General features: G+C 45.1%; 1 protein-coding gene across 1 annotated transcript; it reads right to left on the reverse strand.

Annotated features, from left to right (window-relative positions):
* Positions 1–3,292: 3,292 nt before the first annotated feature.
* Positions 3,293–4,949, reverse strand: LOC117866710 (3-aminomethylindole N-methyltransferase). Its single transcript, XM_034750979.2, has 4 exons — positions 4,464–4,949; positions 4,076–4,395; positions 3,847–3,911; positions 3,293–3,743 (listed from the first exon to the last, which is right to left on the reverse strand). Exons 1-4 carry the CDS (start codon positions 4,877–4,879, stop codon positions 3,447–3,449), a joined length of 1,098 nt encoding a protein of 365 aa, XP_034606870.1. The 5' UTR covers positions 4,880–4,949; the 3' UTR covers positions 3,293–3,446.
* Positions 4,950–22,937: the final 17,988 nt, after the last annotated feature.

Consider the following 22,937-nt stretch of genomic DNA (forward strand, 5'->3'; position numbering starts at 1 on the left):
GACTAAATTGCTTCGATTGGGGTTCCAATATCACGCCATGAGGGGAGGCTGCAGGGAATGGGCACCCATTGGAAGGAAATCAAGTTTGAGCAATGATACTAACTTATTCGACAAGGCACACTACATTGTTCTGTAACAATCAACCATTGTTGCTCCGTATATCGAGCAACACAAGCAGATGCTAGTTTCTGAAAAGCTGACAAAATCCGATGCCTGGATTATACATCATCACATTGATACTTTTCCCTCCTAGTTGCATCAACAACTTATGGGTAAATCTGAGATTCACCCACAGCTCACTTGGTTAGCCAGGGGACCTTCTAGCACAATCATGAAATTCCAAAGCTACGAGATAAATGGTTATATATTTTACACGAGAGCCCAAGACCAGAAAAGCACGAACCAGAATAGTGGTGTCCACATAGATGCCATAGACAGCAACTGGAGCAAGGACTCGTATTATGGTTTCATAGAGGAGATATGGGAACTTGAATACGGACCGATGTACATCCCTCTATTTCGTTGCCGATGGGTGAAGCTAAATGACGTAACCAAAGATCAGTATGGAATGACAATAGTGGACCTGAGGAAGACTGGATACAATGATGAACCATTCGTACTTGCCATTGACATGCATCAGGTTTTCTATGTGAAGCACATGTCTAGCAAACCAAAGAAAAATCAAGAAGAGCCATGGGAGCCAAAGCGCCACATAGTTCTTCCAGGTAATAGAAAAATCGTGGGAGTCGAGGACAAAACAGACCAATCAGATGATTATGATCAGTTTGATGGCATGCTTCCATTCGCTGTTAAAGTTGACCCAAGCATCATGCTATCCAAAGAAGAGGCTCCGTACTTACACCGCGATCATGACCAAGGAACTTCCGTGAAGAAATTTTTTAACGTTACATTGTAATGCACTAAAAATGCTTCACATTTATGTAAAGTTACATTGTAAAGGTCTATGATTTCATGTACTATTGGATACAATTTTTAATTTAACGTATCTATGATTTCATGTGTGTTTAAATTAGTTGAGCTGAAGTCGATCAATATGAACAATGTTAACCACATACATCAATTGATTTTTTTGCGCATTGAAATTATTTAATTGAATAGTTTCTTGATGATAGTGAAGCAGTAAAATAATTATTTTAGAAGCTAAAAGAACTAGTATAGAATTAATGACTCATTCAAACTTATTGTAAATATGCTTGCTAATTTAATATATTTTTGCATGGTCGAAATATGTAAAGTCTTTATTTTTTTTCTTTAACAAAACCAATTGAAAACATATATAAATTTGTGTGTATAAATTAGTTGAGGTGAAGATTTATTCGATCACTATGAATAATGTTAACCACATACATCAATTGAATTTTTCACGTGTTGAAATTATTTAATTGAATAATTTCTTGGTGATAGTGTTGTAGTAAAATAATTATTTTAGAAGCTAAAAGAACTAGTATAGAATTAATGACTCATGCAAACTTATTGTAAATATCCTTGGTAATTTAATATATTTTTTCATGCTCGAAATATGTTAAGTTCTTATTTCTTCCTTCCTGAAATCCAATTGTAAATATCCTTGGTAATTTAATATATTTTTTCATGCTCGAAATATGTTAAGTTCTTATTTCTTCCTTCCTGAAATCCAATGAAAATATATATAAAATCTATTTCAAAAAAATAGGCGGGAGACGGAAAATGGGAAAAGGGCATTTTGTCCCGGGTTGCTATGTGAAACCGAGATAAAAGGGTATTTTTCCATTCTCGCCCGGAAGCGTACCCTTTTATCCCGGTTTCAATTTGCAACCGGGACAAAAGGGGCCTTTTGTCCCGCGTGCAATTTGCACCCGGCATAAAAGGGCCCGTTAGTCCTAGGCTCAATTGGTAACCACGATAAAGGGGGAGGGGGGGGGGTAAAAGTAACCGTCATCTTCTACCCCCACCCTTCAACACTTAGCGAAAGTTTTCACTGCGCTACCAAGATCCGCACTCGTCTGCCTGCTCCTCACTGCCCGTCCACCTCCCTCGCCGACTGTTGTGCTCCTCGTCGCCCGCCGCCTCGGCCACCGTCGCCCGCGCCCGGACCGCCGCCTCCTCTCCGTCGCGCCCCCTCGTCCCCACCTCCGTACGCACCGCCTCCTCATCGCCGCCTCTCCGTCGCGGCCTCCATCCGCACCGCCCCTCATCGCCGCCTCTGTCCTCGTTGCAACCTCCAATCCTGCCAGCAGCGGCCTAGTTTGCGATGGCTTTTCAGTCACGGGGTGTACGAACCACTTGGGGGAGGGTTCATCCCCTTATGCGGAAAACCATAGAGGGTTATTACTCGTTAGGAACTCTTTTTAAAGGCCTTGTAGCATCGCTATGCAGTCACACCTCGGTAGTGTGATAAATGCCTACTCTTTCATAGCATGGTTGGGTCTAATGTTCACTTGAACTTTTACGCGACTTATTATGAAAGTGCACAACCTCTGCAGAGTGTAAAACTGGTATATCAGCCGAGAGCCTAGACTTTCTCATGATAATTGAACTTCAACAATAATTAACATGTGTTTTATTTATGTTCGTGATACATTCTTGCTCTTATGTTTAGTGTGATGGTATAAACTAGTAAATAGCTTGATAATAAAACTAGACCAACTTTAAAAGTGCTTAAATGCGTGCAGTAAACCAGTAAGCTATTCCTTAACTTGGCCTTACACTACACATTGCCCCGCACTTGCGAGTACCAACTATAAGTGTACTCACACTTGCTATATGTGCTATTCAGTAAAAGACAAATCTGTTGAAGACTTTGAAGATTTGCTAGGTGTACGTTTTCCCTAGTCAACTGTCTGTGGAGTCGTTGGAAATCCGCTGCTTATACTAGAGATTTTTATCTCATTTCTGGTTATATAATATTGTATTTGATATTTATTTACTGAACTCATCGTATGTGTGAAACTTGATCCTGGCATACATACGATAGTCATCTTGTTTTGCCTTTAAACAGTGGAACCTGTGTATAGACCTGCATCCTCATCCATGCCGAACAGGTTGCTCCAAATGCAAGTACATATGGTGACACATGGGAATGCCGGCATTAAGTGACGTTTGGGGTTGCACAAGCCATTGATCAGATCTTCTATAATTTATTTGTAGGACCGATTACATATCATTGTGGCCTTGGACAAACCTTGTGGAACGGATCGGAGCTAGAACATAAAACAATCCGGTAACAATAATTATTCAACAGCAGAAATAACATTTTATTAACCAGTGTATATAATCACCCCAGGGAGTTACAATCATAAACATGAAGTCGGCAATGCCAGTATCACCAAGAAGATTCATGTTTGCAATCTGTTGTACAACCATACCCATGAAAACATAAAAAATAGCCTGCCTGCTTACCCAGGGTGCAAGCTGTTATTCAACCGAACAACCGGTAATTAGCATTTCTACTTGGTAAACTCTAGAGCGTAAATGTTGCAGAAGATGTAGGTTTTCTGGAAGCCAGAAAAGCCTGCAGCCGCGGCAAGCTTGGCGTACTCCTGCTCCGTCCTGTCCTTTCCTCCCTTGAAGTTGACATATATTATGATATCCATCATGTACGAATCTCGCGCAGCCGGAGTCGATTCTGGGGTCTCGGGCAGGATACTCTGAATCACGATCACTTTTCCGTTATCTGGGAGAGCACGGTGGCAATTCTTTAGGATCAAGATGGACTCCTCGTCACTCTGCAAATGGATCATCCACTACAGACACTTGCGCTAGTCAGGTGTAACCTTGTATTTTCTTTATTTATTCGCATGGTAGGTTGGGGTGAAATTTTATAAAATTTAATAGCATTCAATTTACCTTCATTAAAATTGCATCTCCAGAGGGTACGCTTTCAAACATATCTCCAGCTACGTGTTCCACGCCTGTGATTTGTTTTTTTTAAAAAAAACATAAGCACACCACTATCCCATGCATTCACTCTTAGCCACAATTTCTGAACTTTAATTCTTGCTTAAATAAACTCTTAGTCACTACTAATTGGCAATTGCTTTAGCCATCAAATGCAACTAAGTATGAGGGGCTATACCTTCAAGAGACGGAGCCTCGGAGACAACATGAGGTAGATCCATGTTTATGCACCTGATGTGCTTGTACCGGTCTCTGATCAACGCTAGCGTTTCGCCGGTGCCCCCGCCAACGTCGACGAGCACCCTGACGCCGTCAAACACTTTGGGGTGCTCGACCAGCTTCTTGATCACCAGCAATGACTGCTGGGCCATGGCCCGGTCGAACAGCAAGCTCACACGCCGGTTCTTCCCAAAGTACTCGAACGCCGGCGTCCCCCCATGGGCAAGCTCGAACGGCGTCTGCTTGCCACCACCGGCCACTGCGTCCGCTATGTGTTGCCTTCATGGGTAGAACAACATAAAGATCGGGAGAGGCATATTTTGTTAGTCTATGAAGTTAGAACGTACCAGGACGAGAAGATGTCCTCATCTACGGCGAACACGGCCATGGGGCCAAGGGACCCCTCACCATTGTTGGTGGTGAGCCACCGGCACGCCGGTGCAGGCGAGTACCGCCACAGCACCGTGCCGTCAGGAGCTTTGTCGGCCGAGCACCTCACGACGTCGAAGGACGCTAGGAACCTGAGGATCCGGCCGATCAGAGAAGCTGACTCGGCCTTGTCCTCCGCCTGGACTAGTTTCGTGGCAAGCTCCTCGGCGGTCAGACCGTTTTCGTCGGCGGCGCTAAGGGCGTCGATGAGGCCGAGCTTGACAGCCGCCTTCACGGCCATGGTGACATTGTAGGCGTAGACCAGTGTTTGTGCGTGCAAGCAAGTCGAGTCCTCGTCGACGCCGGCACCATTGACAAACCCAATTTTGTCCATGGCTAACAACTAAGTGTGTTCTAGGTGATAACGTGCTTTTGCTTATGCGTGGATTCCATTGCTACCCACTGTGTGTGCATATATAGAGAAAAGTACTGTTCGATGGAATCTGTACGTAGTAGTAGTTAGTAAGATGGGCATACTGCATCCGCATATCGGTCGCTGGTAAATCCACAGTAGGTACGGTATGCGGCCAGACCTCGCCGTACTGGTAGATCCAACCCCAGCCTGCCAGTGCCGACAACAACACGCATTATTAGGGAAGTCTCGATGGCAAACAAATTACAGAAGATTAACTAAACATGCAGTCATGTAAGCTGTGAAAGAGTACCATACCGATCTCATCTCACGTACCCAAGGTTTCTATGATTCAACCTAATTGCTGACGTGAGCAAGTTAATTCCTTTCTAGTTTATTGCCTTTCGTAACAAAACTAATGATGTTTCTTTCTTATGACTACTGCTGGATGGCACTTCTGTGGAGACCGTCATTTGCATTGGCTCATACACTAGTAGAGAATTGGCTTTCGATCCGCCCCCTTTTGTCCCGGTTTAAAGTTGGCCCGGGATAAAAGGGGGTGCGCCACGGTAGGCAAAATTGGAGGGGAGATTTACTCCCGGTTGGTAATTGCAACCGGGACTAAAGGCCCCCCTTTAGTCCCAGTTGCAACGGCTAGTGGGGGGCTGTCGGCGGCGGGACCCTTTTATCCCGGTTGGAGGATCCAATCGGGATAAAAAGTTTAGTCCCGGTTGGTGCCTCCAACCGGGACAAAAGGGACACCCTTTTATCCCGGTTGGAGCCTCCAACCGGGACTAAACTTCCAACCGGAACAAAAGGTGTTCCTTTTTGTCTCAGTTGGAGTTTTTAACCGGGATAAAAACTCATCCCCATTATATACGGCCAAGACAGAGGACTTTCTTCCTCCTCCAGCCCGAGCCAGTCCAGCACATTGACAGAGAGAGCTGAGCTTCACCTACTCTCCGGTGGTGCCGAAGCAAGCAAGGAAGGTGCTGCCCGAAGTTTTTTCCCTCATTTTTGTGGGAATTTCACTCGGCCAACACAAGTGTTGCGAAGGTTTGCTACTTCATCCTCGTGTTATGCTTTGATTTATGCTTTGGAGATGGAAAGATTATTTGCTAGAATGTGATGATGAAGTAGAAAAATGGAGAGGTATTTTGAGCTAGAATGTGAGGGAGATTGATGTGTCATATATAGTATGCATTATTGCAATGGTTTAAAAATGATGCTACCTTGTCTAGACGGTTTATCTTATCAAATTCAATATGGTTTTTTAAATCCATACTTGTTGAACTTGCATACCGTGTTCATTTCTGCTAGGATGTTCTCCACCGAGCAGCAACGTATGTCAAGAAGGAGGTTCGATTCTACGAGAAAGAGTGGATACGGACATCGTGACCGTGTCCCCTTTTCCGTAGCATCTAACCTCTTTCATGACGAAGTACGGTGCCGCCCAGCTGAGGACATCCTCGCGAAATGATCACGGTCTTCAAGTTCAACAACTTCTGTAGTGGTAAGGAAAGAATTTTTGTACATAGATGACTTCTGCTACTTGTTGAACTTGCATACCGTGTTCATCTCTCCGAGGATGTTTTCCGCTGAGCAGCAACGTATGTCAAGAAGGAGGTTCGATTCTACGAGAAAGAGTGGATACGGACATCGTGACCATGTCCCCTTTTCCGTAGCATCTAACCTCTTTCATGACGAAGTGCGGTGCCGCCCAGTTGAGGACATCCTCGCGAGATGATCACGGTCTTCAAGTTGAACAACTTATGCAGTGTTAAGATAATAATTTTTGTACATAGATGGCTTCTGCTACTAGAGGAAGTGGCAATGGTGGGGGCGATCGTGGTTCCTATTATGGCAAGGTTCCAATCATAGTTGGCCCTCAGCATAAGCCGAAGAAAAAGAGCGCGCTGGAAAAAGCAATGCTTCGTTATTTGCAGCAACGTCATGAAGAAGCTGTTGCCGCGGGTTAGGAACCTCCTTTTGGTGGTCGTTATGCTCCACCCTCAGTCCCGGGTGTTTCACGTCCACTTAGTACTACCGTTTCAGGCGGCACAAATAAACCTAAGGATGAGGTTGGGTCAGCGGAACCTTCATCTTCACCGTCCAAGGATGCTTAAAGTCCTCCTTGATAATAACCAGTGGATGGCTTGTTGTATTGTATCATGTTGTTTGGGACTTTAATTTAAATATGTGTATTTGGATCTTCATGTTGTTTGGATCTTTAATCGATTTTCACGCGTAATCCATTGTCAAGTGTAATCCATTTTCATGCGTAATACGATGCAGATGGACCGGCAATGGATGTATAATGCAGACAGGCGGAGCAAGGCGTTTATTGATGGCTTGCATTATTTTCTCGAAGTGGCAAAAGCGAACAAGCCAGAGAATGGGTTCGTATGTTGTCCATGCTTCCAATGCAATAACAGGAAGGAGTATTCAAAGGATTCCTGGGGGACTATTTGTGGTGGAACCGCCCAACTTAAGCTGGTTTAAGTGCGCCTAATTGCTGTCGGAACAGCAATTTTCCGAAACGCACCTAAAATAGCATAAGTCCGGTAGTCCGTCGAGTGTCCCTAGGACTCCTCGAAGGATCCACGACGTGTCTCATAGCCATACATCAGAATAATATCCGCGATGGGATAATATCAACAAATATTACATTTTTAAAGACATAACCAAGGTACGATATATTACAACCATAGTTTGAAACAAACTTAACAGTGCAGGTTAGCGTGTTTCTAAGAATTTAAAACATGAACCAGTCCGGAAGAAAAATAAACACTTCAGTTTTATTCTAGAGTATCATGAGACTCATAAGATACTCTAGATCTTCAGAGCTTCCTCTTCGGTGAGTCCCTGCTGGGTTTCTGAAAATAACAACAAGGGATCCCCTGAGTACGAAGTACTCAGCAAGTCTTACCCGACTAACCAATATAATAGTTTTCTTTGGAAGTGTATGCTTAGCTTTTTGGTGTACTTGGCTAATACAATTTTTTTGCCGAAAAGCTTACTACAAGTGATGCCTTAGTTTTATCTTTTATTTGGGTTAAGTTATTACCTAACCATTCTAGATGATGAGAAAAGAGTAAATACAACACTAAGGTATTTAAGCCATACATCACTCATTTATCAGAAAGGTATAACATTCATGAATTTACACTACGATGCTCAACAGTGATCAAGTGCATTCATAACCGAGAATTGCGGCGATCCGGATCCGTTTACATCCTGCAGCAGGGTACCCTAATCACCAGCTATATACGACTGTACGGGTCGTACGTAACGACTTTTCGATCAGCAAATCCAATGATTGGGAATAAGACTACCCGGACCTAGGGACGCACCCTCACATGGGACCCCACGTCTGGCCTGATCACCATGTGAGTTTCAGGCTACGCCCCTGCCAATCTCCAGCACGTCAAGCGAGGGTACGAAGTATTCCCGATCAGAGAGTTTACTAACCTACTGGGCTTTACTGGTCCCATACCCAGTAAGTGATCAGATGCTTATCACTTGATCAAAGGTTAAGACAACGAATCGGGCCTTAATCAAATTAATCTAGCAGACAGAACTACATCTCTAGCTTCTGTCCGCTACCCAATTCCAAGTTAACCTTCCATATATCACATGTATGACTCAAAGTTTTCCCTAAGGTTGGTAAACCAAGCATTTAAGCAACTAAGCATTTCTAGACTTGGGTTATCTTCTAAGGTTTGAACAAGTGGCAAAGATGTCCTTAAAACAAGGTATGATCATACACAAGAATAGGTTTCAAGCAACTCCTAGACTTAGTGCATGCATGTAGCAAATAACCGATAATTAGACACATGAAATAACGACTCCAAAATAAATAGGTATAAATGCACCGGGGCTTGCCTGGGATCAACAAAGGTTAGTTCTTCGGAAAACTTCTTTATTAAAAGAGGCACTCCACATTTCGCGAATGCTGTCCATCTCCAGCTGAATTCCATGAATTCCACTTCAGGAGTTGTGACGTCTACGATTCAGTATATGCAAGAGTTAGAGATGCAAACTTTTGAATACAAGACTATACAACTTTCCTTCATGATAAAGTTGCAAGCCAACAAGGACTATACAATTTATCATGATAAAGTTGCAAGCCAACACACAAAAATCCCAAAGATTAACCCACCGTTTTTATTTCCTTTACTAATCCTACCTTAGACCTTTTCTTTTATTTTTAAAAGCATTATAATTATTTTCTAATCTCAAAACTTATTTCCTATGACTTAATAATGATTTGTGGATAATAAAGCATTTTTCAAGTTTTATACATTTAATAAAGTTTAAGCATTTATTTAAATACCTTAAATAAAAAGGCATTAAATAAATACCTAAATTTTTATTATTTTTCCTAGGGTTTAAGAATTTTAATGCATAAAGAAAAATAAAAAATCCTAATAAAATTGGTTTCACTAATTTTGGGCACTTCTAGAATTTTCTGTGAATTAAATGGTGAAAACCGTATTTAATCTATTTATCTAATAAAAGAAAACCTAAGGTTTATTTAAAACCCCGGCCAAAGCTTTTCTCACTCAGCTTCTTCTACTCACCATCACTTCCACCTAGGGCCCATCCGGCCTCCTATTCTCCTTCCTTTCTTTTTCATTGACAAGTGGGGCCCACGGTCGGCACCTTTCCTTGGGCCGAAAAGTGGCCCGTCAACTTAACCTTCCACGCGTGGGCCTTCTTGCGACAGCTCCTTTTTGGGCCGGTTCCCCCTTCTCTCCTCTTTCTCAATCCCGGCCGGCCCATCTTTTCTTTTTCTTTTTCTTTCTCCGACAATCGGCCTGCTCAATCCGGCCCACGGCCTTCTTTTTACCCACTGGCCCACCTTCCCTTTCTTCACTTCCACCTGGGCCGCACGACTCGTTTCCTTCCCAATGATAAACGGCCCACCGGTTCTCTTTTTTCCTTTTATGCTACGCGGGCCAGCTGGGCCGGTACCTCCCCTTGGCCCAAGACGGGCGGCCGGCTTTCTTTTTCTCTCCCACTCCCACCTGGGCCTCCCCCACCGGGACTTGGCCTCCCGGCCCAAGTTCACCGACCAGCCTGCTTCCTCCCCCTTTCTCCTCACACCTCCCTGGCGCATGGCTTCTTCCTCCCTGCGCCAAAACAGGGGCGCCAACCGCAGGGGGCGGGGCTCGCCGGCGGCGCCTCCCCGGCGGCGCGGCCGGGCTGGGGGCACCTCCAAGCCGAGGCTCCCCCACAGGTGGCGGCGGCCCTCCTGGAGGTAACCTGTGTCGGGCTCCCCACGAGCGGCGGTACCATGGCCGGCGGCCGGCCGGCGCAAGGCCCGGTGGCGGCACAAAAAGGGTCTCCAGCGCGACCTACGGCATCTATACGACCTAGGTACTTTATGAGGACCGACGATTGAAAGGGAAAGGGCCGGCACGAAGAAACTCACCGGCGGATGGTGGTGGCGGCGGGCGGACCAGTATGGCGACGATTACTGGCTTGCCGACGGGGAGATGAACTTCGGTTGGGTTGAGGGTGTCATAGAGGGGTTATGGAAGCTGCTTGATGGGTGAAACGGGAGGGGAGACGGCAGCGTGGGTGAAATGGCCGGCGGCGGCACTGATTTGCTCGAGCTCTGCTCCTGTCGATGTAACACGGCCGGGTGAAAGGATAAGCGCGGGGATAGCAACATCTTGGTCTCTCACCGTGCAACGTCCAGCTTGGTTCGTGGTAGGCGACGTGGCGCAGCGGTGGCCGTCGCGCTGGTCGGCATGCGCGAGATCCGGCGGCAGCACGACTCTGTCGTTCTGTTCCTTTTATTCTTTTTCCTTCCTTCCAAACCGATATGTTTACGCCTCAATTGCTCAAAATGTTCCATCTCAACTTGTAGAACTCCTTTAAGTAAACTCGTAGAGTAGTTCGAATACTCCATTTGATAGATTGGCCTTCAACCGAATTAAGCATCCTAAGGTCGAGATTTTTGGGCTCAAAGTTCCTGTCACGTTTTCTGTTAACTGAACATTTACGATTCAGTTTCGACAGCCTTCAAAATGTGGTCATTTACCCCTCTTTGGCACCACTTTCAGTAGCCTAATTGTATTTCATATAGGCCAACCACTCACCAATTGTGTTCTACAACTAATAAGAATTCCATTTTGCACCAGAAACCATATAACCTTTGCACTGGATTTTCCTGAAATTTGCTCCAAACATTGCTAGTTAACACTGTTTTCAGACTTAGAATTTATGCAGCTCAAGAGTTGGCCGAAATAGTTAGAGTGCTGAATTTGAGCTTTGATTTAAATTTGATTCTTTCGCTATCTCTGAGCAAAAACACCTTATTAAACATGTCCAAGGATCATACTTCACCGCTGTCTAGTTGCCTTTACTCACTTTTAAGGAAATTTCTCCAGAAATTGGTTCTAAAGTCATGTACTCAATACCATTTCCAGACTTAACCAAATTCCAGCAAAGCCGCCTATTGTGACAAAGTGCCAACTTTAGGACTCTATTTAAAATAGTTCCCTCTGCTATTCCTGATCAACAACACCCATATTTAGGAGTCCAAAGTTCATACTTCAACATGGTATAGTTTTCCTGATTTACTTATTTGAGAAATTTATCAGAATTCACTTTCCAAAATGGACTCTGAGGCTGTTTTTCTGATTTCTTGTTTTCGTACGGTGAATAGTAAATGTAGTTTTTCATTTCCTTCTCTGATTTCTTTTGAGTGTTTAGGATCAAATATTATTCCAAATTTTTGACTCTTAAGTTCTAATCATCTTTACACTTCCATTCTATATTTTTGCCGAATTTTTCTGAATATCAAATTCAAAATTCAAATTTCGGCCAAATTTGACCCGAATTTGATTTTCGGTCAATTTCTTTTTCCTTTCTTCTCGAATTGCTTCCAACTCTTCAAAGTCACTTTGATGACTAAAATGGCGGGTGTGACACTATTCACACCCACTTGTTTAAATACGGTTTCATGCCTAACTATTTGGTTTGGACCAAGCACGGTGAACTAGGGGTTGTAATGGAAGATGGCGAGGAGGAGGAGGAAGATGACACCATTCCGGACTGGGTTGCAGGACAAGCTTTTGCAGGTACTACAATGGGCGAGGCTGATGAAGATGAGTTTGCAGAAAATGGCCCTACTGATGACCTTGGTCAGGTGATACGAGATGCATACAGAGATTGCGAAACTGAGAAGGAAGCAGCAAAGTTGCAGCGCATGATAGATGATCACCAAAAATTGTTGTACCCAGGTTGCCAGCAGGGCCATAAAAAACTAGGTACGACACTAGAATTTGTGCAATGGAAGGCAAAAAATGGTGTGTCCGATAAGGCATTTCAGGGGATGTTGAACATTGTCAAGAAGATTCTCCCCGAGAATAATGAATTACCGTCCACAACATATGAAGCTAAACAGATTATTTGCCCTCTCGGATTGGATGTTCAGAAGATACACGCATGCCCTAATGACTGTATCCTCTATCGTGGTGATGAATACGAGAAATTGGATGCTTGTCCCGTCTGCGAAGCCCTGCGGTATAAGATCAGGCGAGATGATCCTGGTGATGTCGAGGGGCAGTCTCCCAAGAAGAGAGTTCCCGCGAAGGTGATGTGGTATTTCCCTATAATACCACGCTTGAAGCGCTTGTTCAGGAACAAGGCGAATGCTAAGTTGATGCGATGGCACAAAGAAGACCGTAAGGAAGATGAGATGCTGATTCACCCCGCAGATGGGGCACAGTGGAGATCAATTGATAGAACATTCCCACACTTTGAAAGTGAAGCAAGGAACATAAGGTTTGGTTTAAGCACTGATGGATTCAATCCATTCGGTGAGTTGAGTAGTGGCCATAGTACTTGGCCTGTGACCCTTTGTATGTTCAACCTTCCTCCTTGGCTGTGCATGAAGCGGAAGTTCATTATGATGCCGGCGCTTATCCAAGGCCCAAAACGACCCGGCAACGACATTGACGTGTACCTAAGGCCGTTGGTTGATGACCTTTTACAGCTCTGGAAGGAAGAAGGTGTACGTGTGTGGGATGAGGATAGACAAGAGATCTTTAATCTACGAGCACTGTTGTTCGTAACCATCAACGATTGTCCTGCATTGAGTAACCTTTCAGGACAGACAAATAAGGGATATCGGGCATGCACCCACTGTTTAGACGACACAGACAGCATGTACTTGAAGCACTGTAAGAAGGTCGTCTATATGGGTCATCGTCGATTTCTCCCTGCTCACCACCAGCTGAGAAAGAGCGGGATGCATTTCAAAGGGGCGCCAGACCATCGTAAAAAACCTGCACACCGTAGTGGAAAGCGTGTGTTCGAGATGATGAAGGATGTAAATGTAGTCTTTGGAAAGGGACTTGGTAGCCAACCTGTTCCGAACGACGATAACGGACATGCACCCATGTGGAAGAAAAAGTCAATATTTTGGGAGCTACCTTATTGGGAAATCCTTGAGGTTCGCAACGCAATAGACGTGATGCACCTGACGAAGAATCTTTGCGTGAACGTGCTAGGCTTCATGGGTGTTTATGGAACCTCAAAAGATACATTGGAAGCACGACAGGACCTGAAAGCCATGGGGCAACGAGATGACCTACATTCGGAAAAGAGAGATAATGGACAGCACTATTTACGTCCTACCAGTTACACTCTTAGCAAGGAAGAGAAGGATAGCATGTTTGAATGCTTGAATAGTATGAAGGTCCCGTCTGGGTACTCCTCGAATATAAAGGGAATAATAAATATGAAACAAAAGAAGTTTACAAATCTCAAGGCTCATGACTGCCACATGTTGATGACCCAGTTGCTTCCGGTTGCACTGAGGGGTGTTCTACCAGAAAATGTCCGGTTGCCGCTCGTAAAGTTATGCGCGTTTCTCAATGCGATTTCGCAGAAGGCAATCGATCCATCCAAGCTATCAAAGCTATAGAACGATGTGGTGCAATGTCTTGTCAGTTTTGAGTTGTTATTTCCACCATCCTTCTTCAATATTATGACGCACTTACTGGTTCACCTAGTAAAAGAGATTGGTATTCTCGGACCTGTATACCTGCACAATATGTGGCCTTTCGAGAGGTTCATGGCAGTCCTAAAAAACTATGTTCTTAATCGTGCTCGTCCAGAAGGAAGCATCGCCAAGGGATATGGAACAGAGGAGGTGATCGAGTTTTGTGTTGATTTTATTGATTCCATTGACTCGATTGGGGTTCCAACTTCACGCCACGAGGGGAGGCTCCGAGGAATGGGCACCCTTGGAAGGAAATCAAGTTTGAGCAATGATACTGATTTGTTCGACAAGGCACACTACACTGTTCTACAACAGTCATCCTTTGTGTCTCCGTATATCGAGCAGCACAGGTAGATGGTAGCATCCAAAAACCCGACCAAATCCGATGCTTGGCTTACCCGTCATCACATGGAAACTTTTCCCTCCTGGTTGCGCCAACAACTTATGGGTAACTCTGAGAATCACCAACAGCTTGCCTGGTTAGCCAGGGGACCTGCTACCACAATCGTCAAATTCCAAGGCTATGAGATAAATGGTTACACATTTTACACGAGAGCCCAGGACCAGAAAAGCACGAACCAGAATAGTGGTGTCCGCATAGATGCCATGGACAGAAATAATAGCAAGGAGTCGTATTATGGTTTCATACAGGAGATATGGGAACTCGAATACGGACCGCTGTACATCCCTCTATTTCTTTGCAATTGGGTGAAGCTAACTGCCGTCACCAAAGATCAGTACGGAATGACAATAGTAGATCTGAGCAAGACTGGATACAGTGATGACCCATTTGTACTTGCCAATGATGCGCATCAGGTGTTCTATGTGAAGGACATGTGCAGCAAACCCAAGAGGAATTCAGAAGAGACATGGGAGCCAAAGTGCCACATAGTTCTTCCATGTAAAAGAAAAATCGTGGGAGTCGAGGATAAAACAGACCAATCAAATGATTATGATCAGTTTGATGGCATGCCTCCATTCGCCGTTGAAGTTGATCCAAGCATCCTGCTATCCAAAGAAGAGGCTACGTACTTATGCCGTGATCATGATCAAGGAACTTTCGTGAAGAAGAAATTTTACAACGTTGTATTGTAATGCGTTAAATGTACATGACCTTTGTGTATTAATTGATACAATTTGTAATTTACCCTATGTATGATTTCATGTCTTCTTAAATTTGTTAGGTGAAGATTTTAAAGATAAACATGAACAATGTTAACCACAAACAAACATGGATTTTTCTGCGCATTGAAATTATTTAATTGAATAATTTCTTGATCACAGCAATGCAGTAAAATAAATATTTTAGAGGCTAAATGAATTGGTATAGAATTCATGATTAATTCATACTTATTGTCAATTTACTCGTTAATTAAATATATTTTTGCATGTACAAAATCTGTGAAGGTTTTGTTTTTCATCTTGAAATGCAGTGAAAAGATAAAATAAAATCCATTTCCAAAAAACAAGCGGGAGAAGAAAACTAGGAAAAAAGACCTTTTGTCTTGGGTGCTAACAGCAACCGGGAGAAAAGGCCCCCCTTTTATCCCGGTTGCAAACTGCAACCGGGATAAAAGGGTACTTTTCGTCTCCCGCCCCGACGTACCCTTTTATCCCGGTTGCCCACTGCAACCGGGATAAAAGCCCCCCCCCTTTTATCCCGGTTGGTGGTGGCACCCGGGATAAAAGGGTACGCTCCCAGCCCCACCTGGCGGGGGCACCCTTTTGTCCCGGGTGCTATTATGAACTGGGACAAAAGGGGGGGGTTAAAAGGCATTGTACTCCCTTCTACCCCCTGCCAGTTACACTTAGCCAAATTTTCGCCAAGTCCCGCGCGTTCTCCGCCGTCGCCGCCCGTCCGCCTCCCTCGCCGGCCGCCGCCGTCGTCGTCCCCCATTGCGCCGTCGACGTCCCCCATTGCGCCGTCGTCGTGCCCCGGCCGGCCCGCCTCGATCCCCTCCTCGTCCGTCGACGCACCCGGCCCCCGGCCACCTCGTCGCCTCCGGCCACCGGCTCCATCCTCGTTGCCCCTCGTCGCCTCTCGTCGCCGTCTCGTCGCCGTCCCGCCTACGCCGCCGTCGTCGTCGTCGCCTCGGCCGTCGTTGTCGTCGTCGCCTCGGCAGCTGCCGTCCTCGCCGTCGCCCCTCGTCGTCGTCTCGTCGCCGTCCCACCTACGCCGCCGTCGTCGTCGTCGCCTCGGCCGCTGTCGTCCTCACCGCACCGGCCGCCGCCATCCCGCCGCCCGGCTGCCGCCGTCCATCCGCCCCGGCCGCCGCCCCGCGCGCGAGAGGTCCGCCGCCGCGCCGGCCGGCAGCGCCGGGAGGGTTTTTTTTAAGTTAGAAAATTAAGTTATATTTTTATGATAGATTTTTAATTTTGATTGTTAAGCTAGAAAATTAAGTTATATTTTTAAGTTAGATTTTTTAGTTAGTTTGTTAAGTTAGATTTTTAAGTTAGAAAATAAAGTTAGAAATTCGTAGGATGCACCGCCGTCCCCTCCGCCGTCCCGCCGTCGTGACCGCCGTCGTCCCGCCGCTCGTCACAACCTAGTAGGCACCGCCCGTGCTTCCGGGGAACCGTCCCCGCCTCCGCCGTCCTGCCGCCGTGACCGCCGCCGTCCCGCCGCACGTCACAACCTAGTAGGCACCGCCCGTGGTTCCGGGGAACCGTCCCCGCCTCCGCCGTACCGCCGCCCTGACCGCGGCCGTCACAACCTAGGCACCGCCCGTGGTTCCAGGGAACCGTCCCCGCCTCCGCCGCCCTGATCGCCGCCGTCACAACCTAGGCACCGCACGTGGATATTGTTAGAAATTCGTAGAAATTCATAGAAATTTGTAGAAATTCATAGAAATTCGTAGAAATTCGTCAAAATTTGTAGAAATTTGTAGAAATTCATAGAAATTCGTAGAAATTCGTCAAAATTCGTAGAAATTCGTAGAAATTTGTATAAATATTCCGGACTTTGTAGGATTCATGTTATTTTATGATTTCATTATATACATGTATGATTCCGGACTTTGTAGGACTTTGTAGAAATTTGTAGTAAGACGATTTCTATGACTGTCATGTATGATTCCATGTATGTTTCCATCAATAGTTGAAATGGCAGACGATGAGACCGCAAGGTATATCATGGAGCACATAATCGCTGGTGATGGTAGTGGCGACAACGTTCCACTATCATACACGGATGAAGAGGGCACCCAGGCGGACATGTTCCTCAACATGTCCGCCGATGGGAATGAAGAGCAACAGCCGCAGCAACAACTTGCCGTGGCGGAAGGTTCCGGCGAGGTATATATAACCATTCTTGTATTGTTTCACGCCACCGTTACTACTACGTACTAATTAACGAATCTTGAACTGTTAGCCCTCCGGATCGACACAAGGGCAGAAGACCCGAGGTCGTACAAAGGTGATGGAAGGGAGGCTTGTCATCACGGAAGTGACAGAAGAGGGCAGGCCGGTTGCTCCCGAGAAAGTAGCAAAGAAGTACGTGAGTCAGATCGGGGCAATCGTCCGGGACAACGTGCCTATCCGCATCAGAGAATGGAAGGGCAGAAGCACTAATCCGTACGCCCTTCCAGAGACAGAAAAGAATATGCTGTGGGAAGACGTGAAGAGACATTTCACATTCCCTGAAGGATATAGTGAGAAGGATGTCAAAGCGTGGACGCTTAAGAAGATGGCTACTCAATTCCAAACATTCAAGAAGATGCTGGATACCCACTACATCAAGAAGGGCCGAACTCCAGACTTCAACGCGTGGCCAAAGTTGAGGGACCACTGGGATGCATTTGTTGAATATAAGAGGAGTGAAGAAGGTGTGAAAAAGATCACGACCAACACAGCAAATGCTAGTCAGAAGGGCTACCACCATCATTTGGGGCGAGGTGGGTATGGCTCAGCAATTCCCAAGTGGAGGAAGATGGAACAAGATCTGATCGAACGGGGAATCGTACCTGCAACTATTGAATGGCCCGAACGATCAAAAAATTGGTACTACGCTCATGGAGGCTCCCTAAGCCAAGAGGATGGGACGTTGATTTTTAATGACACAATACGTGAGAAGGCCGAACATCTCATGAAGAACATTAAAGATTCTAAGGCTGGGAGGTTGAAGGTGGACCGAGAAAATGATGAGCTCACATTGGCCCTCGGTAATCCAGAGCACCCAGGACGTTGCCGAGGGTTCGGGGTGGTTCCGTGGAAGTTCGCTTTCCGAGGCGACAGCGCCTCGTACAGAAGCCGGAAGCGAAGAAAGGAACAGATCGAGGAGAGCTGGCGGCAGATGCTAGAACAAAGAATGATGGATGAAATCAATCGGCGGGTGGCCCACGCAGTTGCGGAGTTGGCCCAATCTGGAGCATTGCCGAATCCTAACACCGCCAGCCCTTCTCAACGCCTCTTGAGCAGTTGTGCTTCTACAGGGGTCCCCGATGCACAGACGCCCAGGTTACCCGTGGAGGAGCAACGGTTCCCCGTGGATGCCATCACACAACGGACCTCATGTGAGCTGCATGCACCGGTCGGCAATCTCACTATTAAGGTATACTTATACATAATATTTATGCAATCTTGTCAATTGATCCAGGCCTCGAGATCGGAGTTCAACTTGTTTGCTTCTGCTATATGTACAGGTAGCGTACGGGAGTGCGTTAGCAACCCTGGCGGGGCAGAGCAGTCATGGCATGGAAATTCCAACAGGCTACGCCAGCGTCTGCGTAGAGCAAATAGTTGATCCCCAGTATGAAGGTCTAGAGCTCGACTTCCCGGGAGGCGACGGGGAAAAGACATTGGCAGATGCGCTTCATGGGATCATTCTATGGAAGAAACGCTACATCATTATTCCCGGCACGGAGCCATCTCCTCAGACCTCAAGACCGCTCCCCGTAGATCCCCAGCAGCGACCTTCTCCTCATACCTCGAGACCGTTATCTCCTGCTCCAGGACCGTCCCTTCCATCTATATCAAGGTCTCCATCTCCACCACATCCTGGTGATGGGAGCGACGACGACAATAACAACACCCCTCCCCGATCACCGTCGCCGGCATCAAGAGCGGCCCCCTTGAAGGAACCTGCACCACCACTAAAGAAGTCACGAGCACCGCCTCCCAAGCAAAGACAGAGAAAGAAGAAAACAAAGGAGCCTGAAGTGACTCGTAAGGAACGCTTTGAGGCAATGTCTCATGCAGAACAATGGGCAGAAATCCAACGAGAGGCCAGTGAGTGGTTCAAGAAACAAGCCGAAGAAAAAAAGGCAAGGGAGATGGAGCCACCGCCAGTAAGTCGGCGAGATTTAAACTTTTTTATCAGGATGGAAGAAGGAGCCAAGAAAAGGATACCACTCTTGTCAAACTATGAACGGGCTCTAGTAAAGGCTGATGAAAAGGATAAAAGGAAAGGAAAGTCATCTTCCAGCGGTCCAGTCCCCGACCTCAGCCATTTATCAAAAAAAGATGCTCAACGGGTAAAAGCAATGCCCTTGGATCAACAAGCAAATGTATTGAAGTTCATGGAAGAAACAGGTCTGGGACTTGATGAATGCATAGGGCAAGTTGAGACGCCAACTGCACCGCCCCCTGAGCCGAAGTGGCCTTATGAGCTAGGCAAACCTCTAGTAAAGCCTTCATTGGTACGGAAGCTATCAACAAATATGTACGCATTCCATCAATGGTACATGATGGCATCCGCCGACTCGAGGGAGATGATCGGCATGAAGGTAAAATCGATAGATTTTCACGGTGAAGGGGAGAAAGTGCTGTGGCTAGACTTCAAGGATATATACGAAGTGTACCATCATGATGCCCTGGACGTCTCTCTGATCAGCGCTTGGATTCTGTAAGTGTCCGTTTATCTCTACTTGTAAATTTTGGCGTGCGTCACCATACTAACTTCATCTTCCATTTCATGTAGGATGCTAATTCAGACATGCCGCCGAGAGGCGTACCTACATATAGGCTTCATGGATCCATCTGTAGTTAACCAACAACAGATACAATTAGCGCCGGAAAAAACCTTTGCGGAAATATACAATTTCCTAGACAAACAAACATTCAAGGATTTCATACTATTTCCATACAACTTCAAGTAAGTGTGTGTATACTGTCTACTTTCGATATCTTTTTCCTTATCTCTACATGTTAGTTAGCTCTAATATGCATGAACATTTTACGCACGCAGCTTCCACTGGATCCTTATTATAATTGAGCCTGAAAGAAGCCACGTCACTGTCTTCGATTCGTTAAGGAAAGATCCGGTGGACTACCAAGAATTGCAAGACATGCTAGGCTTGTAATAATTCTGGACCTTTATCTCTATGCAAAAATTTATTTCCTAAATTTTATCCCTGTTACACTATATCATTCATTATTCTAATCCGCAGCGCATGGAAACAATTCATAAGGACACACAAAGGTCCATTCAAAGAAAAACTTACATGGAACACAGACTTCCCGGTACGTATGCAGTCTGCACATTTATTACATTGTATAACACGAATATTTCATAACTTATTTTTATCCGCACTGAAGTGCTTAAGACAGGAACCCGGGAATAATCTATGTGGCTACTACATCTGTGAGCACATGCACAGTTTTATGGGACCCAAGGGACCGAAGATGACGCCGCACAACTTTAAAGTACGTAAAATAAAACTATTACTAGTTAATTATTTTCTAGCTCCTTATATGTATTTGTTCATGTAACATTCACAAATTTCCAAATTATAGATGTTAAATATTCAACAAGGACTCTTGAAGGAAGAAAGAGTAGCGGGAATATGTGAAGGTCTCATTGGATTCATAATGGACGAGGTGGTAAATCCAAAAGGAGAATTTTATTACGATGGACGATAATTAGACACTCCGATCAGCAACACCACGACGGGAAGATTGTAGGAAGATACTTTGATTTATTTGTATATATAATACGCGCTAATTATGATCAATTTGTACTAAGCTAGTTGAATTGTGTATATGAATTGTGTATAAGGATTGTGTATATATATAGTAATTGTATAATTACAAATCCCATTCGTTTAAATACTAGTTGATTTCGTTCTAAAAAAATCTCAACTACTAAAGGTTAACAAATTAAAAGGGCCGCGGTACTACGTATACGTGATGCATGCATGAAAAATTCAGGCGTCACGGCAGTGTCATGCAAGCGCCATTTAGTCCCGGTTGGAATCCAGCTGGGACTAAAGGGTAACCCTTTAGTCCCGGTTGGGAAATCCAACCGGGACTAAAGGGCCTGTCCCGCGCCTAGCGTGGCAGGCCCTTTAGTCCCGGTTGGTGACACCAACCGGGACTAAAGGGGGACCTTTACTCCCGGTTAAAAGACCCGAGACTAAAGATCCCCCCTTTTGTCCCGGTTGGTTTATCCCGGATGGATTTTCGAGAGATATGCACCCTACCAACCGGGACTAAAGGCCAATTCTCTACCAGTGATACGTGCCGGGGCGGAAGTGTACCGGTGCATTATGTCCTTTTCGCAATGATGCGGAATACGACCGATACAAATAGTGAAGCAATCAAAACGGTTCTATTGTACATTAACTTAAATGTACCAGTGTCATTCCACACCACCGCATAAATGACATATGCTAGCCCAGGAGGGTTGGTTCCCTGGCAACTACAACGGGAAGGGTTGGTTCGTCACAGCACAGGACTACCACAGGAAAACATACTTCCACAAAACCAACAGGTTAGATCATTTTCCGATGAAATCATCTGAAACTAGTACTTCCTCAGGTCAGAAATATAAGACGCTCTGACGAGTGGGACTAGCACGCAGTTAGTTGAAACTTCTTGTCGGGAACATCATATATGTATATTCCCAGCCCAAGGGAGTATACACAGTGTTTTATTATTGGTGACCTCCAATTTTTTTGGTGATCATGTGCGCAAGGTTTCATCCTGCGATATAAGATTCAAGCTAATTGACGTGAGCATATTCCATTCTACGTTGTTGCCTTAAGTATGGAAACAAGCTGTTTCTTTCTTGTGACTACTGCTGAGTGGGGAAACAAACATCAGGTGATCATGTTACACTATGTGAAACACGGTCACAGGTGACCAGCAATCATGCCCGCTGTCAAAGATGTGTCACAAATAACTTATGAAAGGTGACGGGCAAAAACCCATCACCAATGATGGATTAGAGTTGACAGGCAACACTTAACACCGGTCACCATTCACTAGTGATCTTTGAATTTAAACTTTAGCTAGCCTTACCTTGGACATGTTCCATCCTGGTTGAGTTGTTATTAATGATATAGTAACATAAGGATCTTCATTTGCAGGAATTTAATTAGCCCAGCTCATGATCGTTGTCACAGGTGGTAAGCTGTGGGAGAAAGGAAAAAAAGCCTTGCTCGAAAAGGAAACGCAACAAACATTTGGGTGATTCGGACAGGCTCTCAGCAGGATAGTCTCGATTCCTTAAGGCAAAACTTGACTCAATCTTAGATATCGTGAGCAAATTGTTGACACATTCTTGTATTCCATTATGTCAAGTACGTTCCAGCATTTATATAAAGGTTGAGCTGATGACTTACGAGTCCTATGTAGGGGTGATAAAAGGGCCCTCTAATTTAGCCTAGAAAACTTAAGGACCGGGCTCAATAAGGGCCGGGTCATAATATTATATGATTTTGAACTAAAAATAGATAAAGCTGAGTTGGATTGTAAAGGAGGCATGAGGGTCATGATCCATTACCACCCCTAGTTATATGTACAAGAGATTGGTTTATGGTTACCAAGCAGGTATTAACTACTCCCGCCGTCCCGGAAAAAATAAGTCGTTTAAGGATTGTCCTAAGTCAAATTTTTCCGAGTTTTGCCAAGATAATAGAAAAAACTACAAATATTTATGGTATGAAATAAGTACCATTAGATTTATCATGAGATATATTTTTATAATGTACGTATTTAATGCCGTAAACATTGATATTTTTCTCTATAAATTTGATCAAAGTTGGAAAGTTTGACTTAAGACAAACCGAGAATGACTTG

This window comes from Setaria viridis, chromosome 8, assembly GCF_005286985.2.
Source record: "Setaria viridis chromosome 8, Setaria_viridis_v4.0, whole genome shotgun sequence".
Classification (NCBI taxonomy): Eukaryota; Viridiplantae; Streptophyta; class Magnoliopsida; order Poales; family Poaceae; genus Setaria; species Setaria viridis.

What these genes read in the sequence shown, in the direction of transcription:
- LOC117866710 (XM_034750979.2), bottom strand. Translation starts at nt 4,879, where the DNA reads ATGGACAAAATTGGGTTTGTCAATGGTGCCGGCGTCGACGAGGACTCG. An exon ending in GAGGACATCTTCTCGTCCTG is followed by an intron (nt 4,396 to 4,463) that starts GTACGTTCTAAC and finishes CTACCCATGAAG; the next exon opens with GCAACACATAGCGGACGCAG. An exon ending in CGAGGCTCCGTCTCTTGAAG is followed by an intron (nt 3,912 to 4,075) that starts GTATAGCCCCTC and finishes AACAAATCACAG; the next exon opens with GCGTGGAACACGTAGCTGGA.